At 43.6% G+C, this 23581-nt stretch overlaps 1 protein-coding gene across 5 annotated transcripts in view; it reads right to left on the bottom strand.

Annotated features, from left to right (window-relative positions):
• nav3 (neuron navigator 3) overlaps positions 1-23581 on the bottom strand; it is a 361431-nt gene that overhangs the window by 135502 nt on the left and 202348 nt on the right. For 4 of the 5 annotated variants that reach the window (XM_068050100.1, XM_068050099.1, XM_068050101.1 and 1 more), the window contains 4 exons: positions 23413-23478; positions 20671-20712; positions 16779-16939; positions 3712-3900 (listed from right to left, as the gene is read on the bottom strand). In XM_068050100.1, coding sequence (XP_067906201.1) covers positions 3712-3900; positions 16779-16939; positions 20671-20712; positions 23413-23478 — 458 coding nt within the window. The remainder of the gene's footprint in view (positions 1-3711; positions 3901-16778; positions 16940-20670; positions 20713-23412; positions 23479-23581) is intronic. The other variant, XM_068050098.1, reaches the window with a different exon arrangement.

Raw genomic sequence — 23581 nt, 5'->3', positions numbered from 1 at the left:
TGGAGCTCAGAACACCCATTCCTTCATGAAATAGAGTGATAGAACTGTATTTCTCACATGTCGACTTCCTAATCTTAGCCATATCCTCATGGCCAGGGAGAGGCACAGAGTGAAGGCTAGGTAATTAATGTATTGGGGGGAGGGGAAATCAGAAGAACCATAATATGAGTGATCGGCCAGTAAAGCACACCTCCTACCTTTCAGTTCAAGAGAAGCCTGAGTGTGGGGCGACAGTCTAACACCATTCCATTCCCTGAATAAAGAAGCAGTGTGCAACACAAAGCGGTCAAAAGCAGAGTGGAAGGAGAAAATAAAGTCCAAGACATGCAAGCCAAGGATCTTCATCGTCCGATTACAGTCCAACTGTGCCCATATTAAAGGACATCTCAGCATATTAACCTCGCCCAAGTGAGGTATAAATATCAACTCCTCTAGTGAGGGAACCCAGAACAAGGGGGCATCATCTGAAAATTGGAGCTAGGTCATTCAGGAGTGAAATCAGGAAGTGCTTCTTCATAGAAAAGCTATCAACTTGTCAAGAACAACAAACTGTAACCAACATTAGTTTTGCTACACACATGTTCTTTTCCTATCTATTGCAGTTTGTTCTACTTGTAAGAGTGGGTGCATGTAATGACTATCTTCGGGAGGCACGTCTTCACACAAAAATAGCAGAAAACTGGAATTCTCTTCCCTAATTGATGCTGGGACTATTGGAGTTTTCAAGATCGAGAGTGACAGATTCTTATAAAGTAAGGGTATCACTGGGTTTGGAGCGAAGGTGTTGAAGTACCGATCAACCATGATCGAACGGAATGGCGGAACAGGCTTGTGAGCCTACATGGCCTCTTCCTGTTCCACTGTTCCAAACCAATGGGTTTCAACTTCATTTACATGATCACCCATTTCATTAATGCTTGGTAAAACAGCAGGCATATTGAACTTTGTTAAAATTATAAATAAATAGATGCTTTGAAAAGCTCCTGAATTAATGTTATTCATTTGAAAGGAGTCAATAAATATCCCTGAATGATGTCACAGAACCACCAGCAGAGGGCACCTCAGGGTTTATTAAATCAATTATTAAGAGTTTACCATCATATTTCTACATTATAAATCTGCTACACATTTTTATTGCGGGGGAGTACATTTAGATGTAATAGCTTGCTTCATGGTTTGCCCTTGTCAAACATTGCGCGTTGAAGTTATTTGATCTGGTTTCTGGGATTCAGGAGGGATCAGGGAGTGGATAGGGGTTTGGGGGCTGGCCTTCCTGCTGATAATCTTGTTAGATGGTTAACTGTCTTGGCTGGTTCACTGCTGCTGGTCAACATTCTCCTCACAAAGTGTTGGTTTTTGAACGTTTATCGGAGATTCCATAGTCTCTCCAAATTGTTCCAGTTACGTGGAAAGACTGCAGAAGCTGGGATTGTTCTCCTCAGAGCAGAGAAGGTTAAGGAGAGATTTAACCGAGTTGTTCAAAATTAGGAGAAAATGTTGTCACTGCCGCGAGGGCGCTAACCAGAGGGCAGAGATTTAAAGTAATTGCCAAAAGGACCAGAGGTGGAGACTTTTACACAGTGAGTTGTTGTGATCTGGAACGCGCTGCCTGAAAGGGTGGTGGAGGCAGATTCAATAGTAACTTTCAAAAGGAAATTGGATAAATATTTGAAAAGGAAAAACTTGAGGGGCTGTGGGGAAAAAGCAGGGGGGTGTGGGATTAATTGGACAACTCTTTCAAAGAGCCATCACAGGCATTACGGGTGAATGGCCTCCTTCTGCGCTGTAAGATTCTCAGAGGTGCTGAGTGAAAGGGCCCAAGAACCCCTCCCACACTGTCTGGTATTGCCCCAGTTCACCAAGGACAGCTAAGTTCTTTAAAGAAAAAATGATTGAAACGTCCTGTTTATTCAGTGGGACTGCTCCTCGGGAACTCCACAGGAGTGTGTGATGCTGCAGCTTGCTCCAATCCCCCTTCCCGGGAATTACATGAGAGCCACTGCCAGCAAGGCAGGAAGCCCAACATTGAGCTCTCCCTCTCAGGTGAGTTTTCAGATGAGGAGCAAGGACCAATTTCCATTGATCATAGAATTACATCAGACATACAGCACAGAAACAGGCCATTCGGCCCAACTAGTCCATGCTCTACTCAAACCTATTCCCATCCTTTCTCATTCCCCTCAATCAGCATAGCTTCTATTCCTTTCTCCCTCATATGCTTATCTAGTTTCCCCTTAACCGCAATGATACTATTCACCTCAACCACTCCCTGTGGTAGCGAGTTCCACATTCTCACCACTCTCTGGGTAAAGAGGTTTCTGCTGAATTCCCTATTGCATTTCTTGGTGACTATCTTATATTGATGTCTCTAGTTATGCTTTTCCCCACAGGAAGAAACATTCTCTCTGTATCAAAACCTTTCATAATTTTAAAGACCTCTACTAGGTCACCCTGAGCCTTCTCTTTCCAAGAGAAAAGAGACTCAGTCTGTTCATCCTTTCACAATCCTCAGGCTTCTCAGTTTCCTAAAACAGATCCAGTCTAATTTCTGGACAATCATTCCAACACACCACCATCACCTTAATGAGCAAATTAAATGAAAAGTGAAAGTTGACTTGGTATTGGAAATATCTACAGTTAGGAATTGAGATCAAGTCATTTCTTTAATGAAAAGTGACTGACACATGAATCCGAGCTTTCACATGGGACAGAATTTGCAGCCCCAGGAATGCACACAGTTTGACCTCACCAGTTGTTCTGTTATAATTGGGTTTTCAGTGTTGCAGGGACTGGAGAAGGACAGCATGGTGGAAGGACATTGGAGTCACAGCTGTGAACATGCTTAATTGAGGGCCTGAGGGTTCTGAAGACATGGAAGAAATGTGCATTAACAACAGGCACATGGTAGTAAGGCCGCTTTGCTCCTACATACGCTGACATTTAACAATCTGCAAAGCTGTTGAGAGGCTTTTTCCAGTGACAGCAGGTGTATCACGCCTAATCAGGCAACTCTCGTAACTGGATACATCCATCATCAACCCTCCCCCACAACCCAATCTTATTGCGCCATGCAAATTTTAACCTGGGCTCTTTTTGTACAAACATTTATCATAAAACAATGGGGTTGAGATTCCGCTTGTTTGTGTCTGTAATATAACAGCAATCCAGCAGAATTGGCTGATCCAGTGCAAAAACGAGGGGGATTTCATTCATGAGTTACATCCTATTTCACTTACATTCCTGCTTTCCGCAATCATTTATGCTGCTTCAAGATCCAATTAGCCTGGATCAGGCCACACCCACGGTAGAAATTGGAAGATTCACCAATTACACTGGTTCCGGAAGGCTCTCCAAACTGTGGTCAGTTTCCTGGGTGCACAGTTACCAGTCGGCCTGTTTTAAAACTATTCTCATGTCAAACAACATTTAATTTACTAAGAAACTGACTAGTGTGCACCAATGAAACTATTAGATGGTTCAGATTAGGCTTTTAAAGTCACGTTCAGTGATTTTAGAGCAAGTTACACACAGGTGCAGTGGACACACTGATTAAAAGTAATAAATATAATAAATTCTGCCCGATAGCGGAATCTCTACCTCAGTATCTTTTTGTTCTGTGTCCTTTTCTTCCCTTGTTTTCTCCTGTTTGCACTGGCTGAAAGGAAACCCCATAAACAGAATGCACAAACATGGAAAAACATGGAAACAAACCTTCTTCCATGCTACCCCGGAATGATCCCGATCTGCTCATTGTCCTTGGTCTTTCTTCCAGGGAAGTGGCACTTCCACACAGCTGGGAATCTCCATACAAGTCAAACGAGGAATCCTGTGTGGGAATGCTGTTTGAACGCATCATGCTGGGACCCGTTAGATGAAACTGGGATATTGCTGTCGGGCTCACTAGAATTCAAACAAATACAAAGCTTAGCAGCTTGCAGCAATAACAATTTGCATTTATATAGTGCCTTGAACATAGTAAAACATTCCAAGGTGCTTCACACAAGCATTATCAGACGATCATAATCATCTTTTCACAGATGCTGCCAGACCTGCTGAGTGGTTCCACCATTTCTTGTTTTTATTTATAATCAGACTGAATTTGACACTGAGCCACATAAAGAGATATTAGGACAGATGATCAAGTGAAAAGCTTGGTCAAACAAGTTAGTTTGAAGAAGTATCGTAAAGGAGGAGAGAGAGATGTCATAGAGTCATAGAGTCGTACAGCATAGAAACAGGCCCTTCGGCCCACCGCGTCCATGCCGACCATAATGCCTATCTATACTAATCCCACCTGCCTGCATTAATTCCACATCCCTCTATGCCTTGCTCATTCAAGTACCTGTCCAGATGCCTCTTAAATGTTGCTACTGTTCCTGCCTCCACCACCACCTCAGGCAGCTCATTCCAGATACCCACTATTCTTTGTGTGAAAAATTTACCCCTTTGATCTCCTTTAAACCTCCTCCCTCTCACCTTAAATCTCTGCCCTCTAGTTTTAGTCACCCCTACCATGGGAAACAGACTCTGGCTATCTACCCTATCTCTGCCTCTCATAATTTTATATACCTCTAACATGTCCCCTCTCAGCCTCCTTTGCTCCAGGGAAAACAGACCCAGCCTATCCAATCTCTCTTTATAACTCAAGCCCTCCAAACAAGGCAACATCCTTGTGAATCTCTTCTGCATCCTCTCTAGCTTAATCACATCTTCCCTGTAGTGCGGTGACCAGAACTGCACACAGTACTCCAAATGTGGCCTAACCAACGTTATGTACAACTGTAACATGACATCCCAACTCTTGTACTCAATGCCTCGGCCGATGAAGGAAAGCATGCCATACGCCTTCTTCACCACCCAGTCTACCTGTGTTGCCACTTTCAGGGAACTATGTACTTGCATCCAAAGTCTCTCTGCTCAAGAACACTCCCCAGGGCCCTGCCATTCACTGTACATGTCCTGCCCTGGTTTAACTTCCCAAAATGCATCACTTCACACTTGTCTGCATTAAATTACATTTGCCAATCCCTTGCCCACTTTCCCAGTTTATCTATAGCCTGTTGTAACCTTAGACAACTTTCTTCACTGTCCACTTTACCACCAATTTTGGTGTCATCTGCAAACTTACTAATCATGCCCCTTACATTCACATCCAAGTCATTAATATATATGACAAACAACAGAGGGCCCAACACCGATCCCTGTGGCACACCACTGGTCACAGGCCTCCAACCTGAAAAACAACCCTCCACTACCACCCTCTGCCTCCGATCACCAAGCCAATTTTGTATCCAATTGGCGAGCTCACCCTGGATCCCATGGGTTCGAACCTTCCAGACCAGCCTACCATGCGGGACCTTGTCAAAGGTCTTGCTAAAGTCCATGTAGACAACGTCTATCACCCTGCCCTCGTCAATCCTCTTGGTCACCTCCTCAAAAAACTCAATCAAATTTGTGAGACATGATTTCCCACGCACAAAGCCATGCTGACTATCCCTAATCAGACCTTGCCTTTCCAGATGCATATAAATCCTGTCTCTCAGAATCCCTTCAAATAACTTTCCCACCACTGATGTAAGGCTCACTGGCCTGTAGTTCCCTGGCTTACCCCTGCTGCCCTGTGGAGAGGGGAAGAGGTTCAAGGAGGGAAGTCCAAAATTTATGGCCTTGGTAGCTGAAAGCACAATGGTGGGGCAATTCAAATCGGGGATGCACAAGAGGCCAGTATTAGAGGAGCACAGAGATCTCACAGGGTTGTCGGGCTGCAGCAGTACAGAAGGGGAGGCCATGAAGACCAATGATAAAATGAATTAACTTCCCTGGGCAGCAATCACATGAAGGTACGTGGCAGTAAATCAAATAACTTGCATTTCTGCAGTGCATCAAGACACTACACAGCATCTTACAGCCAATGAAGTACTTTTTGAAGTGTAGTCGCTGTTGTAATGTAGGAAATTCAGAAGCCAATTTACGCACAGCAAGCTCCCACAAACAGCAATGCGATATTGGAACATAGGAACAGGAAAAGGTCAGTTAGTCCCTCGAGCCTGTTCCACCATTCAATAGATCATGACTGATCTGATCTTAATGATTGGATCGTCTGTTTGAGTTTTGTTGGTTAAGAGACAAATATTGACCAGGATAACTTCCCTGCTCTCTTCACAACAGTGCTGTGGGATTTCTTACTGCCACATGAGATGGCAGATGGGGTTTCTGATTAACATCTCACTTAAAAGACAGCACTCCAACAGTGCAGCACTCCCTCAGTACAGCACTGGGATTATGTGCTCAAGTGTCTGAAGTAGAACTTGAACTCACAACTTTCCCACTCAGCCGTATGAGTGCTCCCCACTCAGCTGCAGATGGAATACGCCATCAAGCAGGAATATGAGGGGAAGATCCACCCGACAGCCTGTGAAGAGAGAAATAATTTGCGCTTAAATTGCACCTTATCGCATTCGTCGGGCTGAATTTTGTCGGAGACATCCAGTCCTGCCACCGGGGCCGAAAGCAGGAGCTGATCCCACTGCAGCTGGCAGCCAAACCCTGGGCCAGTATTTTGCCAGCAGTGGTCAATTAACAGGAACTGCCAGGACCGCTGTCCAATTGAAGGCAGAGGCCCACCCCCCAGAGCTTACAGCCCAATCAGACGACTGGCAGCTCAGTGGCCTCGGCAGCACCAGCGCAAGCGGTGCCCAGTGCTGAGGCTGCATCATGAAGGAGAGTCATAGTCATAGAATTATACAGCACAGAAACAGACCCTTCGGCCCATCGTGTCTGTGTCTGCCATCAAGCACCTAACTATTCTAATCCCATTTTCCAGCACTTGGCCCGTAGCCTTGTATGCTATGGCGTTTCAAATGCTCATCTAAATACTTCTTAAATGTTGTGAGGGTTCCTGTCTCTACCACCTCTTCAGGCAGTGTGTTCCAGATTCCAACCACCCTCTGGGTGAATACAGTTTTCCTCAAATCCCTTCTAAACCTCCTGCCCTTTACCTTAAATTTATGCCCCCTGGTTATTGACCACTCCGCTTAGGGAAAATGTTGCTTCATATCTAACCTATCAATGCCCCTCATAATTTTGCATACCTCAATCAGGTCCCGCCTCAGCCTTCTCTGCTCTAAGGAAAACAACCCCAGCCTTTTCATTCTCTCTTCATAGCTGAAACGCTCCAGCCCAGGCAACATCCTGGTGAAACTCCTCTGCACCCTCTCCAGTGCAATCACATCCTTCCTACAGTGTGGTGACCAGAACTGTACACAGTACTCCAGCTGTGCTCGAACTAGCATTTTATACAGCTCCATCATAACCCCCCTGCTCTTATATTCTATGCCTCAGCTAATAAAGGCAAGTATCCCATATGCCTTCCTCGCCACCTTATCTACCTGTGCTGCTGCCTTCATTGATCTATGGACAAGTACAACAAGGTCCCTCTGACCTTCTGTACTTCCTCGGGTCCTACCATCCATTGTATATTCCCTTGCCTTGTTAGTCTTCCCAAAATACATCACCTCACACTTCTCAGGATTAAATTCCATTTGCCACTGCTCTGCCCATCTTACCAGCCCATCGATATCATCCTTAATGCACCTTAATGCTGAGGTGCCCTTGAAGACTGGTGAGATTGTTTTGGGGAAGCCAGAGCTAGGCAGGCAGGCCCCAGTGATCGTTGGGTGTGGTGGGGGGGGTGGTGCTTGGAGGTGTTTCGGCAGCAGGTGTGGGGGCAGCATTGCCATTGGGGGGGCCTCTACATGGGCCATGGAGCACCCATCAAGGAAAGGTTTACCTGGCAGTCCCCCCACATGGTGGTGGCCCCTCCCAACACCAGTGAAATGCTAGCTGGGGTGGGAGGTGGTCCTTAATTGGGCAATTAATTGCCTCAATTGGTCAGCCGGTGGGTGGCCACGCCATTAAGGTTCCCGCTGCGGGCAATATGCCAAGGCAGCAGGAAGATGTCAGCTCCCCTCTTGACGCATTCTCCTGCCATATTGACAGCCATCCCACTTCCCAACTTGTGTCCAAAGGGCTGGGAAAATTCAGCTCTGAGTGTTTCACACCCAATGAGTTCCTTTCTGAAGTGTGATTACTGTTGTAATGCAGCAGAGAATTTACACATAGCAAGATCCCACATATGGAAAACAACGCAAATAAGTGGGCAATCTTTTTGCAATATTGGCCAGGAGTCATAAGAATATAAGAGACTGGAGCAATTCACTGCTCGTACTGCTCTGTGTACACTCTCTCCTGACTGAAACACCCTAGACATCCATTTACAACAACAACTTGTATTTATATAGCCTTTAAGGTAGCAAAACATCCCAAGGTGCTTCACAGGAGAGATTATCAAACAAAATCTGACACCGAGCCTCGTAGGGAGATATTAGGACAGGTGACTAAAAACTTGGTCAAAGAAGTTGGTTTAAGAAGTGACTTAAAGGAAAAGAGACAGGTTTAAGAAGGGAATTCCAGAGCTTAGGACCCAGGCAGCTGAAAGCATAGCCACCAATAGTGGAGCAATGAAAATCGGGGATGTCCAGAATGATTTCATTATAGGTGCTTTACAAATACAGCTGGTTGATGATTTCAAGCACGGTGATCAGCATGTTACCTACAACAGACTGTTCAGTGATTAGATCCAACAGTCAAATACAATGATGTCAGGAGTACAGTTCTGATGAAAGGTCATCAACCTGAAATGTTAACTCTGTTTCTCTCTCCACAGATGCTACCAGACCTGCTGAGTATTTCCAGCACTTTCTGCTTTTATTTCAGATTTTTAGTATCTGCAGTATTTTGCTTTTATACATTTATACACTTTTTTAAACTGCTAATATGTATCTCTGATAATAATAAGGAAATAAAAATTGGATTCCATCACACACAGGGACATAGGAAGAGGAACAGGTCATTAAAAACATAAGAAATAGGCGCAGGAATGGGTCATACCTTGCAGTACACACGTGTTGTTTCTCCACACACAAATGGGTTTAATCTAACATAAGCTGAATGGCACTTTTTAAAAGAGTCCATTATAAAAACACCTCTGCTGACTTCATAAAAGAAACATTAATGAACTAATGATGTCAGCTGGGAAAGAGCAACAGTTGCTTTATAAACAGAATTAGCACTCTCTGCTGCTTTAAGACTCATTGGGCGATGAATGCAGCAGCAGTTACTGATAAATTATATTCGAAGTACTGATAATAATGGAGCCCAATTAACCACAAACCAGCTCCAATTATTCAGCATTTAACAGGCACTGTTCAGCCTCTCGCCATCAAACACTGAGTTCAACAACTTTAAGATCATAACCCCTGTTCCCATTCTTTCAGAGAGCAGGTATCTCTGGACTAATGCTTTGTCTTTTACTACAACTATTAGCACTATTAGCCTTTTGTTTTGTGACATCTTTGTCATTTAATCTCTCCTGCCCTCTGCACTCTCACACGCCTTCCCTTTTGTTCTCACTCCCAACCCCTATTCACTTGCTCAAAGCCCAATACATTTTTAACCTTCACCAGTTCTGATGAAAGGTCACAGACCTGAAGGGTTAACTGTTTCTCTCTCCACAGATTCTGCCAGATCAGCTGAGTATTTTCCAGTATTTTAGGCTTTTACTTCAGATCTAGTCATAGAATCACAGAATGGTTACAACACAGAAGGAGAACATTCTGCAAAATCAACTCAGTTAGTCCCACTCCCTGCCTTTTCCCCGTAGCCCAGCAAATCTTTTCTCCTCATGGAGAGGGTGCAGAATATTCTGCAGTGGGAAGGGAGGGAGCCAGAAGTTGTGGTACACGTTGGTACCAACGACATAGCAAGGGCAGGTATTGACCTCCTATGATCAGATTTGCAGGAGCTAGGGAGGAAGTTAAAAAGTAGGACCTCAAAGGTAGTAATCTCTGTTTTACTCCCAGTGCCAGATGCTAGTGAAAGTAGAAATAGGACGATAGGGAAGATCAATGTGTGTCTTGAGGCATGATGCAGAAGGGAGGGTTTCAGATTCTTGGGGCATTGGGACCAGTTCTGGTGCAGGTGGCACCTGGGTTGGGTTGTACCTCAACAGGACTGAGACCAATGTCCTAGCGGAGAAGTTCACTAGTGTATTTGGGGAGGGTTTAAACTAAATTGGCAGGGAGATGGGCACCAGCATGTCGAAGTAGAAAAGAGGAATTAGGTGCATAATGTGAGAGTGTTGGATAGTATCAGGGAAGGTAGTAGTGCCATATTAGATAGGAGCAGACTAAGAAGGACCACGAGGAATACAAAGACAGGTTTAGAATGCATGTATGTAAAGAGTGTAGAGAATAAGATTGGTGAGCTACAAGCACAAATAGCCATGTGGGAGCATGATGTTGTGGCAATAACAGAAAGGTGGCTTTAAAACGGTGAGGACTGGGCACTTAATGTTCAGGATACAAAAGAGTTCAGAAAAGATAGGGAAGGAAAAAGGGAAGTGGGTTAGCAACAGTGATTAGGGATTACATTGTAGTGTTGGAAAGAGAGGATGTCTTTGACCGGGGAAAGACAGGATCCATCTGGTTAGAACTGAGAAGCAAAAAAGGATATGATCACATTACTGGGGGTATTCTGAAAGCCACCAAATAGTGAGAGAGAGATAGAAGAGCAAATCTGCAGGGAAATCACAGAGATGTGCAAGAATTATAGAATGGTGATATTGGGGGACTTTAATTACCTAAATTTTGATTGGGATAATTTTAGAGTAAAGGGTAAGGAGGGGAAGGAATTTCTTAAATGTGTTCAGGAGAACTTCCTTAACCAGTATGTTCTCGGTCCAACTAGGAAGGAGGCATTGCTGGATCTGGTGCTGGGAAATGAATGGGCCAAGTGTCTTTGGGGGAACACTTGGGTCAGAGTGATCATTGATCATAAGGTTTAGATTAGTAATGAAGAGAAAGGAACAATCTTCCCTGGATATGGGTAAGGGGCCAGAGGATTGGAGTCACAAATGTGACACCCTTATTCAAGAAAGGGTGGAAGGACCGTCCTAGTAACTACAGGTTGGTCAGTTTAATATCAGTGATGGGTAAGGTTTAGAAAAAATAATCAAAGAAAAAAATCAACAGGCACGTGGAGAGGTCTGAATAAATTAACAGGAGCCAGCATGGATTTGTAAAAGACAAATTGTGCTTGATTAATCTAATTGAATTTTTTGATGAAGTATCAGAGAAGGTTGATGAAGGGAATACGATGGATGTTGTCTATATGGATTTTAACAAAGCACTTGACAAGGAACCACACAAAAGGCTGGTTAACAAAATTGTGGCTCATGGAATAGGAGGGTCAGTGTCAGATTGGATTTAAAAAACTGGCTGAAGGACAGAAAACAGCGAGTCATGGTAAATGGTTGTTTTTCAGACTGGAGGATGATAGACAGTGGTGTTCCCCAAGGGTCAGTGCTGGGACCACTGCTTTTTTTGCTATATCTTGGCTTGGATCTTGGAATACAGAATAAAATTTCAAAATTTGCCAATTCAAAAATACCAAACTTGGAGGTGTGGCAAGCAGTGAGGATGATACAAATCGTCTGCAACAGGATATAGATAGGCTAGCAGAATGGACAGAGAGATGGCAGATGGAACTTACGACTGACAAATGTGAGGTGATGCATTTTGGCAGTAGGGATAGGGAGAAGCAATATAGACTTAATGGCACAGTTCTAAAGTGTGTGCAGGAACAGAGGGACCTGGGGGTGCACATGCATCAATCTTTGAAGGTTGCAGAACATATTGAGAGATTGATTAGTAAAGCATATGGGATCTTGGGCTTCATAAATAGAGATATTCAGTATTAAAGCAGGAAGTTATACCAAACCTTTATAAAGCTCTGTCTAGGCTCCAACTGGAGTATTGCATCCAGTTCTGGTCACCACACTTTAGGAAGGATGTGAGGGTCCTTGAGAGGATACAGAGGGGATTTACCAGAATGGTTCCAGGGATGGGGAATTATAGCTACAAAGTTAGGTTGGAGAAGCTGGGATTGTTCTCCTTGGAGCAAAGGAGATTGAGGGGAGATTCGATCGAGGTGTACAAGATTATAACAAGTTTAGATAAGGTAGACAAAGATAAGCTGTTCCCATTAACTAATGGTACAAGGACTAGGGGACACAGATTGAAGGTTTTGGGCAAGAAATACAGGGGAATGTGAAGAAGAACTTTTTATGCAGCGAGTGGTAATGAGCTCGAACTCACTGCCTATGAGGATGGAGGAGGTGGAGACGAGAATGATTTCAAAAGGAAATTGGATGGGCACTTGAGGGAAATAAACTTGCAGGGCTATGGGGATAAAGCGGGGTAACAGGACTGATTGGATTGATCTATAGAGAGCCGACATGGACTCGATGGGCTGAATGGCTTCCCTTGGTGCTGTAATGACTCTAACTATCCACAACTGAACCTGCCTCCACCACACTCTCAGACAGTACATTCCAGATCCTAAACACTCACTGAACCTGCCTCCACCACACTCTCAGACAGTGCATTCCAGATCCTAAACACTCACTGAACCTGCCTCCAGCACACTCTCAGACAGTACATTCCAGATCCTAAACACTCACTGAACCTGCCTCCACCACACTCTCAGACAGTGCATTCCAGATCCTAAACACTCACTGAACCTGCCTCCACCACACTCTCAGACAGTACATTCCAGATCCTAAACACTCACTGAACCTGCCTCCACCACACTCTCAGACAGTGTATTCCAGATCCTAAACACTCACTGAACCTGCCTCCACCACACACTCAGACAGAGCATTTCAGATCCTAAACACTCACTGAACCTGCCTCCACCACACTCTCAGACAGTGCATTCCAGATCCTAAACACTCACTGAACCTGCCTCCACCATACTCTCAGGCAGTGCATTCCAGATCCTAAACACTCACTGAACCTGCCTCCACCACACTCTCAGACAGTGCATTCCAGATCCTAAACACTCACTGAACCTGCCTCCACCACACTCTCAGACAGTGTATTCCAGATCCTAAACACTCACTGAACCTGCCTCCACCACACTCTCAGACAGTGCATTCCAGATCCTAAACACTCACTGAACCTGCCTCCACCACACTCTCAGACAGTGCATTCCAGATCCTAAACACTCACTGAACCTGCCTCCAGCACACTCTCAGACAGTACATTCCAGATCCTAAACACTCACTGAACCTGCCTCCACCACACTCTCAGACAGTGCATTCCAGATCCTAAACACTCACTGAACCTGCCTCCACCACACTCTCAGACAGTACATTCCAGATCCTAAACACTCACTGAACCTGCCTCCACCACACTCTCAGACAGTGTATTCCAGATCCTAAACACTCACTGAACCTGCCTCCACCACACACTCAGACAGTGCATTCCAGATCCTAAACACTCACTGAACCTGCCTCCACCATACTCTCAGGCAGTGCATTCCAGATCCTAAACACTCACTGAACCTGCCTCCACCACACTCTCAGACAGTGCATTCCAGATCCTAAACACTCACTGAACCTGCCTCCACCACACTCTCAGACAGTGTATTCCAGATCCTAAACACTCACTGAACCTGCCTCCACCACACACTCAGACAGAGCATTTCAGATCCTAAACACTCACTGAACCTGCCTCCACCACACTCTCAGACAGTGCATTCCAGATCATAAACACTCACTGAACCTGCCTCCACCATACTCTCAGGCAGTGCATTCCAGATCATAAACACTCACTGAACCTGCCTCCACCACACTCTCAGGCAGTGCATTCCACATCCTAACTACTTGCTGCGTGAAAATGTTTTTCCTCATGTCGCCATTTCTTCTTTTGCCAATCACTTTGAATCGGTTTCCTCCGGTTCTCGACCTTTCCGCCAGTGGGAACAGTTTCTCCCTATTTATTCTGTCCAGATCCCTCATGATTTTGAACACCTTTATCAAATCTCCTCCCAACCTTCTCTTCTCTAAGGAGAATCTATCCACGTAATTGAAGTTCCTCATCCCTGGAACCATTTTTTGAACTTTCTCTGCACCATCTCCAATGCCTCCACATCCTTCCTAAAGTACAAAGCCCAGAATTGGACACAATACTCCAGTTGAGGCTGAACCAGTGTTTAATAAAGGTTCACCACAACTTCTTTGCTTTTGTACTCTTTGCCTCTATTTATAAAGCCCAGGATCCCGTATGCTTTATTAACTGTTTTCTCAACCTGTCCTGCCACCTTCAATCATTTTAGCACATATACCCCCAGGTCTCGCTGCTTCTGCGCCCCCTTTAGAATTGTACTCTTTAGTTTATATTACTTCACCTTGTTCTTCCCACCAAAATGTAGAACTTCACATTTCTCTGCATTAAATTTCATCTATGTCGTCTTGAAGTCTATCACTAATCTCATCACAGTTCACAATACTTCCAAGATCTGTGTCATCTGCAAATTCTGAACTTGTGCCCTGCACACCCACGTCTAGGCCATTAATATAGATCAGGAAAGCAGGAGTCCTGGTCCTGACCCCTGGGGAACCCCACTGTATTAACAGCATCTCCAGTATCTTGCTTTGGTTCCCTTTATAGAATCATCAAATGATATAGCACAGAAGGAGGCCATTTGGCCCATCGAGCCTGTGCCAGCTCTTTGAAAGAGCTTTCCAATTAGGCCCACCCTGCCTGCCCTTTCCCCACAGCCCTGCAAGTCTTTTTCCCTTCAAATATTGAAGAGCCAAATGTTCTCTTTTGCTGTACAATTCTGTGTTTCCACTTATCCAATTCTCTTCAGGAAGTTCCTGTCGAATCTACTTTCACCGCCCTTTCAGACAATGCATTCCAGATCACAACAACTTGCTGTGTAAAAAAAAATTCTCTTCATCTCCCCTCTGATTCAGTTGACAATTATTTTAACTCTCTGTCCTCTGGTTACTGATCCTCTTGCCAGTGGAAGTTGTTTCTCCTCATTTATTCTATCAAAACCCTTCATGATTTTGAACACCTTTATTAAATCTCCCCTTGACCTTCTCTGCTCTAAGGAGAACAATCCCAGCTTCTCCAGTCTCTCCACATTACTGAAGTACCTCATTTCCAGAACTATCATTCCTAAAGTGTGGTGTCCAGAAATTGGTTACAATACTCCAGCTGAGGCTTAGCTATTGAAAGGGAAGTTATTTTTCAAGTTACCTCATTGGTCCTGGCTGGATTCCAGACAGTTTTATCTTGTGGGGTTTCTGTGACGGCCTCTTGAGTTAAAATGTCATCGGGATCCCACGCGTGTCATGGGAAGTTGATTTGCATTAATTACCGAGGCTCCCACCACAGTCCAATGTTTTCCTCTTACTCCACCAAAACAGGTGGTGTTAAAACATGGTAAACAGAGGGGGAAATGGCCTCTCTCTATTTTAATTGCTCCACCCATCCTCTTTCCTTCCATTTGGGAAGAGTTAAAATTCCTTTGTTAAGTGTCTATCTGATAGAAACGGTTACCTTGAATTACAAAGGTAACACAACAGCTTCTTTAAATAATACGTGTCTCAGGATACTGAATTGATAAATAGGTTATGATGAATTTCTTGAGTTGCCAGATAGATGAAGTGCATCACTGACACTTAAACTTCTCTGCAGTAATCCCGTTCTTTTCAAAAGGATTTCCCATAGTGTTATGAATCTACAGATTTAACTTGTAAAGCCCACTGAAAATGTCAAATCATCGAGTCCTCATTTACATAGAATTACATCAAATACGCAGCTGAGAAACTGGCCAGACAGCTCAACTGTTTCATGCCATTGTTTATGCTCCATAAGAACCTCTTCCCATCTTATTTTCTCCCTCATATTTATCCAGCTATTCACCTTAACCAAAGAACAAAGAACAGTACAGCACAGGAACAGGCCATTCGGCCCTCCAAGCCTGCGCCGATCTTGATGCCTGCCTAAACTAAAATCTTCTGCACTTCCGGGGCCCATATCCCTCTATTCCCTTCCTATTCATGTATTTACTACTCCCTGTAGTAGCGAGTTCCACATTCTCATCACTCTCCAGGGAAAGACGCATCTCCTGAATTCTCTACTGGACTTATTAGTGACTGGCTTATATTTATAGCCCTGAGCTTTGGACTCCACCAAAATGGAAACATCTTCTCTAACTCTATCCTAACAAACCCCTTCAAAATCTTCAAAGATCTCTATCAGGTCACCCCTCAGCCTTCTCTTTTCTGGAGAAAAGAGGCTCACCTGTTCAATTTCCCCTGATGTGTAGTTATATAAGTTAATGATAAAAACATCAATATCAGAACAGGGTACAAACTGAATCCAATTCCACCTTGTTTTTAAAGGCAATTACTTAGCAACTTGTTGAGGGACAGTTCATGCAAAATGGTCACACAAACAATCTCTCCAGCACTTTTTAGGAGTTAATTCCAGCAGGCAATCCACTTTCCAAAGAAGCAAGGCTCGGAGATAGAGTCACTTGATGGGAGCTTCAAGTCTTTAATATGTGTTACCTGCAAGTGTACAATTACACCAACCCTTTTTAAAAGTGGAAGAGATAGTAGAGCTCGATTGTGACCTTGCAATGATCCTGTAAAGCGAGTAATAGCAAAACAGCAGCCCATTTCACACCTCTCCCCATTGTTATTTCCAGTGAAGTCAATGGGAGAGATATAAAAACAGACAGTCCACTCTCTACTGCCAGTTTTACATTGTCACATCAAGTCACGATCTACCCAGTCCCTCTGATAGACTGGATCAGCGGCACCAAGGAGTATTGATTGATCAAATGATTTCACTCACCTAAATGAGTAAAATTGTATGTCCCACTACAAGGGGACGAGATGGCAGAAGGCGAGGGCAGAGGTGACTGGCTGACTGTGTCCTGAAGGCCTCCAGTGGAGTGAGAACGAAGCCATTCCTTGCCTTCCTCATAGTTTGTTTGGCGAGATGATGGGGTATACCTGAAGGGGATATTTTTAAGCAAATTTTAAACATTTCCACCACTGAGCAGATCCATCATTATTACAACAACTTAAATTTATATACAACATCTTCAGAATCATAAAAGATCCCAAATCTTTTCACTGGAACCTAATCAGGTGACCACAAGCTGAATCAAAGAGGTGGGTTTTAAAGAGTGTCTTAGAGGAGGAAAGAGGTAACGAGGTACAGAGGTTTAGGGAGAGCATATGGCCTAGATACCTGAAGGCACAGATATCAATGGTGGGGTGAAGGAAGTTGGGGATGCACAAGTGGCCAGAATTTGGGGAATGCAGAGATCTCAGGGCTGAAGAAGATTACAGAGATAGTGGGAGGAGAGGTCACAGAGGGATATGAAATCAAGGATGTGAATTTTAAAATCGAGGTGTTGGTGGATCGGAAGGTAATGTATGTCAGCGAGGACAGGGGATGTTGGATGAATGGAACTTGGTGCAACCTCGTTCTAAGATAGAAGGTGTTACAATAGTGCTTCCATTTTTTTATATTTTATTTTTTGAGGACTTGTGTCAAAACTGAAAAGATTCCATGGATGTGTTTTTTTTTTAACCAGGTTCACTGAAAGGACACTTGAGATGTTTTTGAAAACAACCTGTGCTGGAAATCATGCGCTTTAAGCTCAATAAACAACAGACATCTTGGTGACCTGGGGAAGATGTTTACAGAGAAGCCACATGTCAAGGTTTATGGAGATCAGGAGGTTGACTTTCTGTTTGGGGTGTGAACTGTTTGAAAGACAGTTGGAGATCAACTTCCCGAGGAAAAAACACCCAGCTCATCTCTTTCTCTACCTCTTTGAAGAAACCGTCAAAAGATCCAGTGTGGGAGAGCTAAAATCCCTGGTGCTGCATCTATCCTGGGAAGCTGGAAAAACCAGCCAGATTACTTGTCAACACTGCCTGAAAAGAACTGCTTTAGAAAAGATCCCAGTGACCTTTCTCGATATACCCGGATGCCAGACCAAAAGGGACAACTGACTTCCTTCCATATCATCTTTTTTTTCTTCAAGAATTAGCAAGTATTTGGCCAAAGTATTCTTTTTTGGTCTTTTTTTGTAACAGACCTCTGCAGAGAGAATTTCTGTATTTTTATTCTAAGTGTACGTGTGTGTGGGGTGGATTTAAAAAGGGAACTTTCATATTTCAATCTGTGTGTTAACGCTTTGCTTTGTTACCGGATAAATCTTGTTTGATAATAAACTGATAATTTTTTTTTTTAAAGAAACCTGGTTGGTGTATTTTATTTTGGGATAAAGAGTAGAGTATATGATTGACCGTATCAGTAACTGGGTAAACATTTTTAAAATATATGTTGTGACCTGCGGAGAAGTGGGACTAGAAAAGACAGTGCACTCCTCCCACCTCAGTTATAACAAAGGTGAAACTACTTCTTCAAGCAGACAGCAAGGAAAAGCCATTGAGGAAAAAGAACAGTCAGAATAATGTGAGGTTGCAGTCCTGTCAAAATAATTGGACCACAAAACCAATTTGTGGTGTTTTGATGAATGTTTATGAACAGCATAAACAAAAAGAAACAAGCTTAAGTAAGCAAAAGTCCCTGCTCATTTATTTCCACAGTATGCAATGAAAAGATCTTTCACGATGACTTAATTAAAAATATAAACTTTATATAAAAGGACCTAATTAGTGGCTCTTTTCTCTGGAAAAGTGAAGCTTGAGGAGTGTCCAGATAGAAATCTTTAAGATTATGAAGGGGTTGGATAGGGTAGGCGTAGAGATGATGATTCCACTTGTGATGTAGTCCAAACCTAGGGGCAATAAATATAAGAGTCACTAATAAATCCAAACAGGAATTCAGGAGAAACTTCTTTATCCAGAGAGTGGTGAGAATGTGGAACTCACTACCACAGGGAGTGACTGAGGTGAATAGTAGAGATACATTTAAGAGGAAGCTGGATAAACATGTGAGAGTGAAGGAATACAAGGATATGCTGATGGGAGTGAGATGAAAAAAAGGGGGGCAGGAGGCTCATGTGGAGCATAAATACTGACGTGGACCAGATGGGCTGAATGGCCTGTTTCTGTTATCCTTTAATGCTGCAAGGTCTAATTGTTATTAAGTAAACACAGGCGAAGGTCAATCAGAGTTTAATTGTTTTTTGTCAGGGAAGCAAGTAGATTGCCTGTCAGGGTAGGGAAGAAATTTGAGGGAGTTTCTGGACCTGCTGAGGCTGTGAATCCACCCAAAATTGTACAAGGAAACTTGCTGGCCTACTTTTCTAAAAAAATTCCCTCTTGTGATGTCAGTATCAATGCCATTTAATTCCCATTCTTAGTGCTTTGATACAACTCCACGGCTTTTCCTTGTTGTCATAGAGTCATAGAGAGATACAGCACCGAAACAGGCCCTTCGGCCCACCGAGTCCGCGCCGACCATCAACCACCCATTTATATTCATTCCATTTTCCCTCTCATCCCCACCTTCCCTCAATTGTTTGCTTGAAGAATTAGTTTCACTTTTGTTATAACCTAGGTGGGAGGAGTCTCTCCCGAGACAAGGAGGCCAAAGAAGAAGAGGTGGGAGGAGTGCACTGTTTTTTCTAGTCCCACTTCTCCACAGTTCACAACATTATTTTTTAAATGTTTACCCAGCTACCAATTTTGTCAATCATATAGTCTACTCTTTATCCCAGTTGCTCGGCAGCTTCAGAGGGCAGTTAAGAGTCAATCACATTGGTGTGGACTTGAGTTTGCATATAGGCCAGACTGGGTAAGGACAGCAGGCTTCCTTCCCGAAAGGATGTTAGTGAACCAGCTAGGTTTTTACAACAATCTGACAGCTTCATAATCTCTGTTACTAGTTGCAATGTTTTATTTCCAGACTTTGTTTAACTGAATTAAAATTCTCACATCACGTTGGTGGGATTTGAATACTCATTCGTTTGATGCTGAATGTAGGATTGCTGGTTTACTAGTGCAGTAACGTAAACACTACACTACCACGTACACAATCAGCTGCAACCTGTCGGGTAAACGCTACATATAAAGAATCTCCAGATGAGCAGGAAATCCCGAGTACAGCCTTGTTCCCCTCAGACCTGTGCGACAAAACATTAAGACCATCCAAATGAGGGGTAAAACGTGGAGTTTGTAACTAATGCCCCAAATTAGCCCTATTCTCTCACTGTTTGTCCCAGGCATGAAGACTTTCTCGCTCATTTGCTTTGGTGATTTGGATGCAGGAAAGGAGGCCTTTTAATTTCTCCATCATAACAAGAAAGCTGAAGTGATTCCAAGAGCTTCCTTGATAGTTCCATTTAGAATCAGCAGCATATGACAAAGCAGTTCACAAACAGGTATCACATCAAAACATTGCAAGAACACCAAAGGGCAGCAACAATGCACATTTTAAGTAACTTTATTTGTGTGAACTATGGTGATTAAAAGTGGAGAATGTCTGTGTTTTCCACTCTGTGTTGGCAGTGTCAGTCCTCGCTCAGATATGGGTGCAGTTGGAGTTGCCACGAATCATTCACTGAGTGCCATTTTTTCCCATTAACCCTCCTCACCCACACCGAGCAGGTTTTCCAAATTTGTGCCAATTAATGGCAAATTAATGGCAGTTTTTGTGCTGTGAAATGCTGCCTATCAGGAACTAGACTGACACTACCAGAGGACATTGATTTATACACACGCCAAGTCTGATTAATAAACAGTACTAAAAACCGCTCTACCTTAGTCCCTTTTTAGGTAGTGTGTTTCGATCTAGTTGCACACTGTTAAAACAAAGAGAAATCACTAGCAGCAAACAACAAAAACAAGTAAGACATCAACACCAGACATTTATGTGCTGTCAACCTTAAAAATAAAATAACATTCGGTTAGTCAGTTAGTGCAAAAAGAGTGCATTTTCTTTCAGTTGGTGCCCATGTAGATAGCTCAGTAGGGTTATATATAACACTGAAGAAATCCACTTAAAATCAGAATAAAGGCAACAAAGTTAAAACAAGCAGAAGGGAACTCTGCGTCATGTATCTGAATACTTTGAAGAATAAAGAGAGTCGTTGCTACACCAAGAGATGTTAATGACTATGATGGTGTGTGGGATTGAGCTATTGGAGCTGTGTGAATGAAGTCTTTGTCTCTCCTCAGAGATCACAAGGCTTTCGGGTGTGGTGGCGTGGGGGAAGTGGGGAGAGTGTACATTACATAATGCACAAGGCTGGATGGACCAATCAGGTCTTTACCTGACCTCCTGTTCACCATCATTCTTACATCCATGCCAGTCCTTGAGTTGAGGACAACTTGCTTGTCCCAGAATGCACACTGCTGGCCTGATCCTCTTAGAACATAAGAAATAGGAGCTGGAGTAGGCCATTCGGCCCCTCGAGCCTGCTCCACTATTCAATAAGATCATGGCTGATCTTCAACTTCAACTCCACTTTCCCGCCTGATCCCCATATCCCGCGATTCCCTTAGTGCCCAAAAATCTAACGATCTCAGCCTTGAACATACTCAATGACTGAACATCCTCAGCTCTTTGGGGTAGAGAATTCCAAAGCTTCACAATCCTCTGAGTGAAGAAATGTCTCCTCATCTCAGTCCTAAATGATTGACCTTTTATCCTGAGACTAGGACTCCTAGGTCTAGCTTCGGCAGCAAGGGGAAACAGTATGTCAGCAACCACCCTGTCAAGCCCCTTAAGAATTTTCTACATTTCAATGAGATTACAGCTCATTCTTCTGAACATCAGAGAGAATAGGCCCATTCTACTCAATCCTCTTCACAAAGCTGAGGGGCACTCAGGATCACAGTAACGGAGGGGCGGGGTTGGGGGGGGGGAGCGGGGGAAGGAGTCACATGTTCACTATCACCTTTTTAACTCTTTGTGATCATTTCAGGCAAGATGTATTGAGAATAAAACACAGTGACAGAGGAAGACAGAGCTGCTTAGTTTGCACATGCAGGATGAAGAACAGGGCATGACAAAGGGAAGTGATGGACCATTACAAAGAGAAAAGCTAGCGAGATTAACCAGCAGGCCTCTGAACTGAGGCATCTACATTCCCAAACCAATTCTTTCTCCCTGTTAATGCAGTGATTTGAAAAGCAAAGCACATGCTAAGAGGTTACAATGTTACTTAATAAGCAGTGTCACCAATTAAACATTGCAGGGAATCATTGAATCATCAAATCACACAGCACAGGAGATGACCATTTGGCCCATCCTGCCTGTGACAGCTCTTTGAAACAGCTGTCCAATGAGTCTCACTCCCTCATTCTTTTCCCACAGCCCTGCAAATTTCTCCTTTTCAAATATTTATCCAATTCCCTTTTGAAAGTTACTACTGAATCTGCTTCCACTGTCCTTTCAGGCAGCACGTTCCAGATCACAACAACTCACTGCATAAAAAAACTCTCCTCATCTCCCTCATGGTTCTTCTGGCAATCATCTTTCATCAAAAATTACATTTCCTGTAAAATGCTTTGATGTCTAGTCAATGTTGTCATGTAGGTTAAAATCGCAGGCAATTTGCAGAGCAAGGTCCCATGGACTGCAATGAGATGAATGACCAGTTAAGGCTGCTCTTGCTGGTCTTATTTGCAGGAGGAATGTTGGCCAGGATACTGGGGGAAAGGTCACAGACCTGAAACGTTAACTTTGCTTCTCTCTCCAAAGGTGCTGCCAGACCTGCTAAGTATTTCCAGTACTTTTTGTTTTTATTACTGGGAGATCTCGCTGCTCTTCCCTTAAATAGTGCCGTAGGTTCTTTAAAGCTTATTGAAACCAGTGGAGCAGGGAGACAAGATCTCAGTTTAGCACCCAAGCCAAAGAATGATGCCTGGAGCAATACAGTACATCCTCAGGACCAGCCTTGTTTCTGTACCGAAGTGGGGCTTAAACTCACAACTTTCTATCTTAGAGCTGTAAGCACTACTGACTGGGCCAAACTGACATGATAGATAGAATTTCATGATCCTGTACTTTCAGCTCGGAGTCCACCCAGGTTTGCTTGGGTCAGAGACAAGGCAACAATATCATATCAAGGTGAGATTGCAGAAAAAACTCTGGTAAGTAAATTAGAGGACCCACTGTTGTAGTTAGACACAGTGGGCCCGAAATTCCGGTCGACGCTAAGGACACCCTCTTTTAGGCATTCATGGTCCAGTTCAACCAATCAAATCAGCCCCATGCCCACACTAGTCGGACTGGACGAGGAGTCACCAGGATTGTGTGTCAGGAATCTGCATGGATATTCCCTGAGACTTTACCTGCAATAAAGTTAATCGTGGTCAGGGCATGTGACCAAGTTATAGTCATGATCTCCCAGCAGTTGAGGCTCTGTGTTGGGAGAATTTATTCAGAGAACAACCGCTTTTAAAATTTTAAATTCGTTTTTAGGAAGCAGCTAATACATTGTCTTTTAGCCTAACATAACTTGATTGCAGATTCGAGACTTCAGCGACGGATTTACCTGTCTTGCTTCCGAGAATGGGTGATCCTGCGACACTGAGGAATATTAACAAGGAAACAGAGTGGACTAATAGTCAAGATGATAGAAAGATAGTGTGAACAGAAGGAAGAAGGGGACAAAAAAGGGAAAGAGTTAACATCGCCCAAAAAAAATGTGATTCGCAAACTTT

The sequence above is a fragment of the Heterodontus francisci genome, chromosome 18 (assembly GCF_036365525.1).
Source record: "Heterodontus francisci isolate sHetFra1 chromosome 18, sHetFra1.hap1, whole genome shotgun sequence".
NCBI classification, from domain to species: Eukaryota; Metazoa; Chordata; class Chondrichthyes; order Heterodontiformes; family Heterodontidae; genus Heterodontus; species Heterodontus francisci.
Note: the sequence above shows the minus strand (reverse complement) of the source record. Positions and strands in the feature narration are given on the sequence as shown.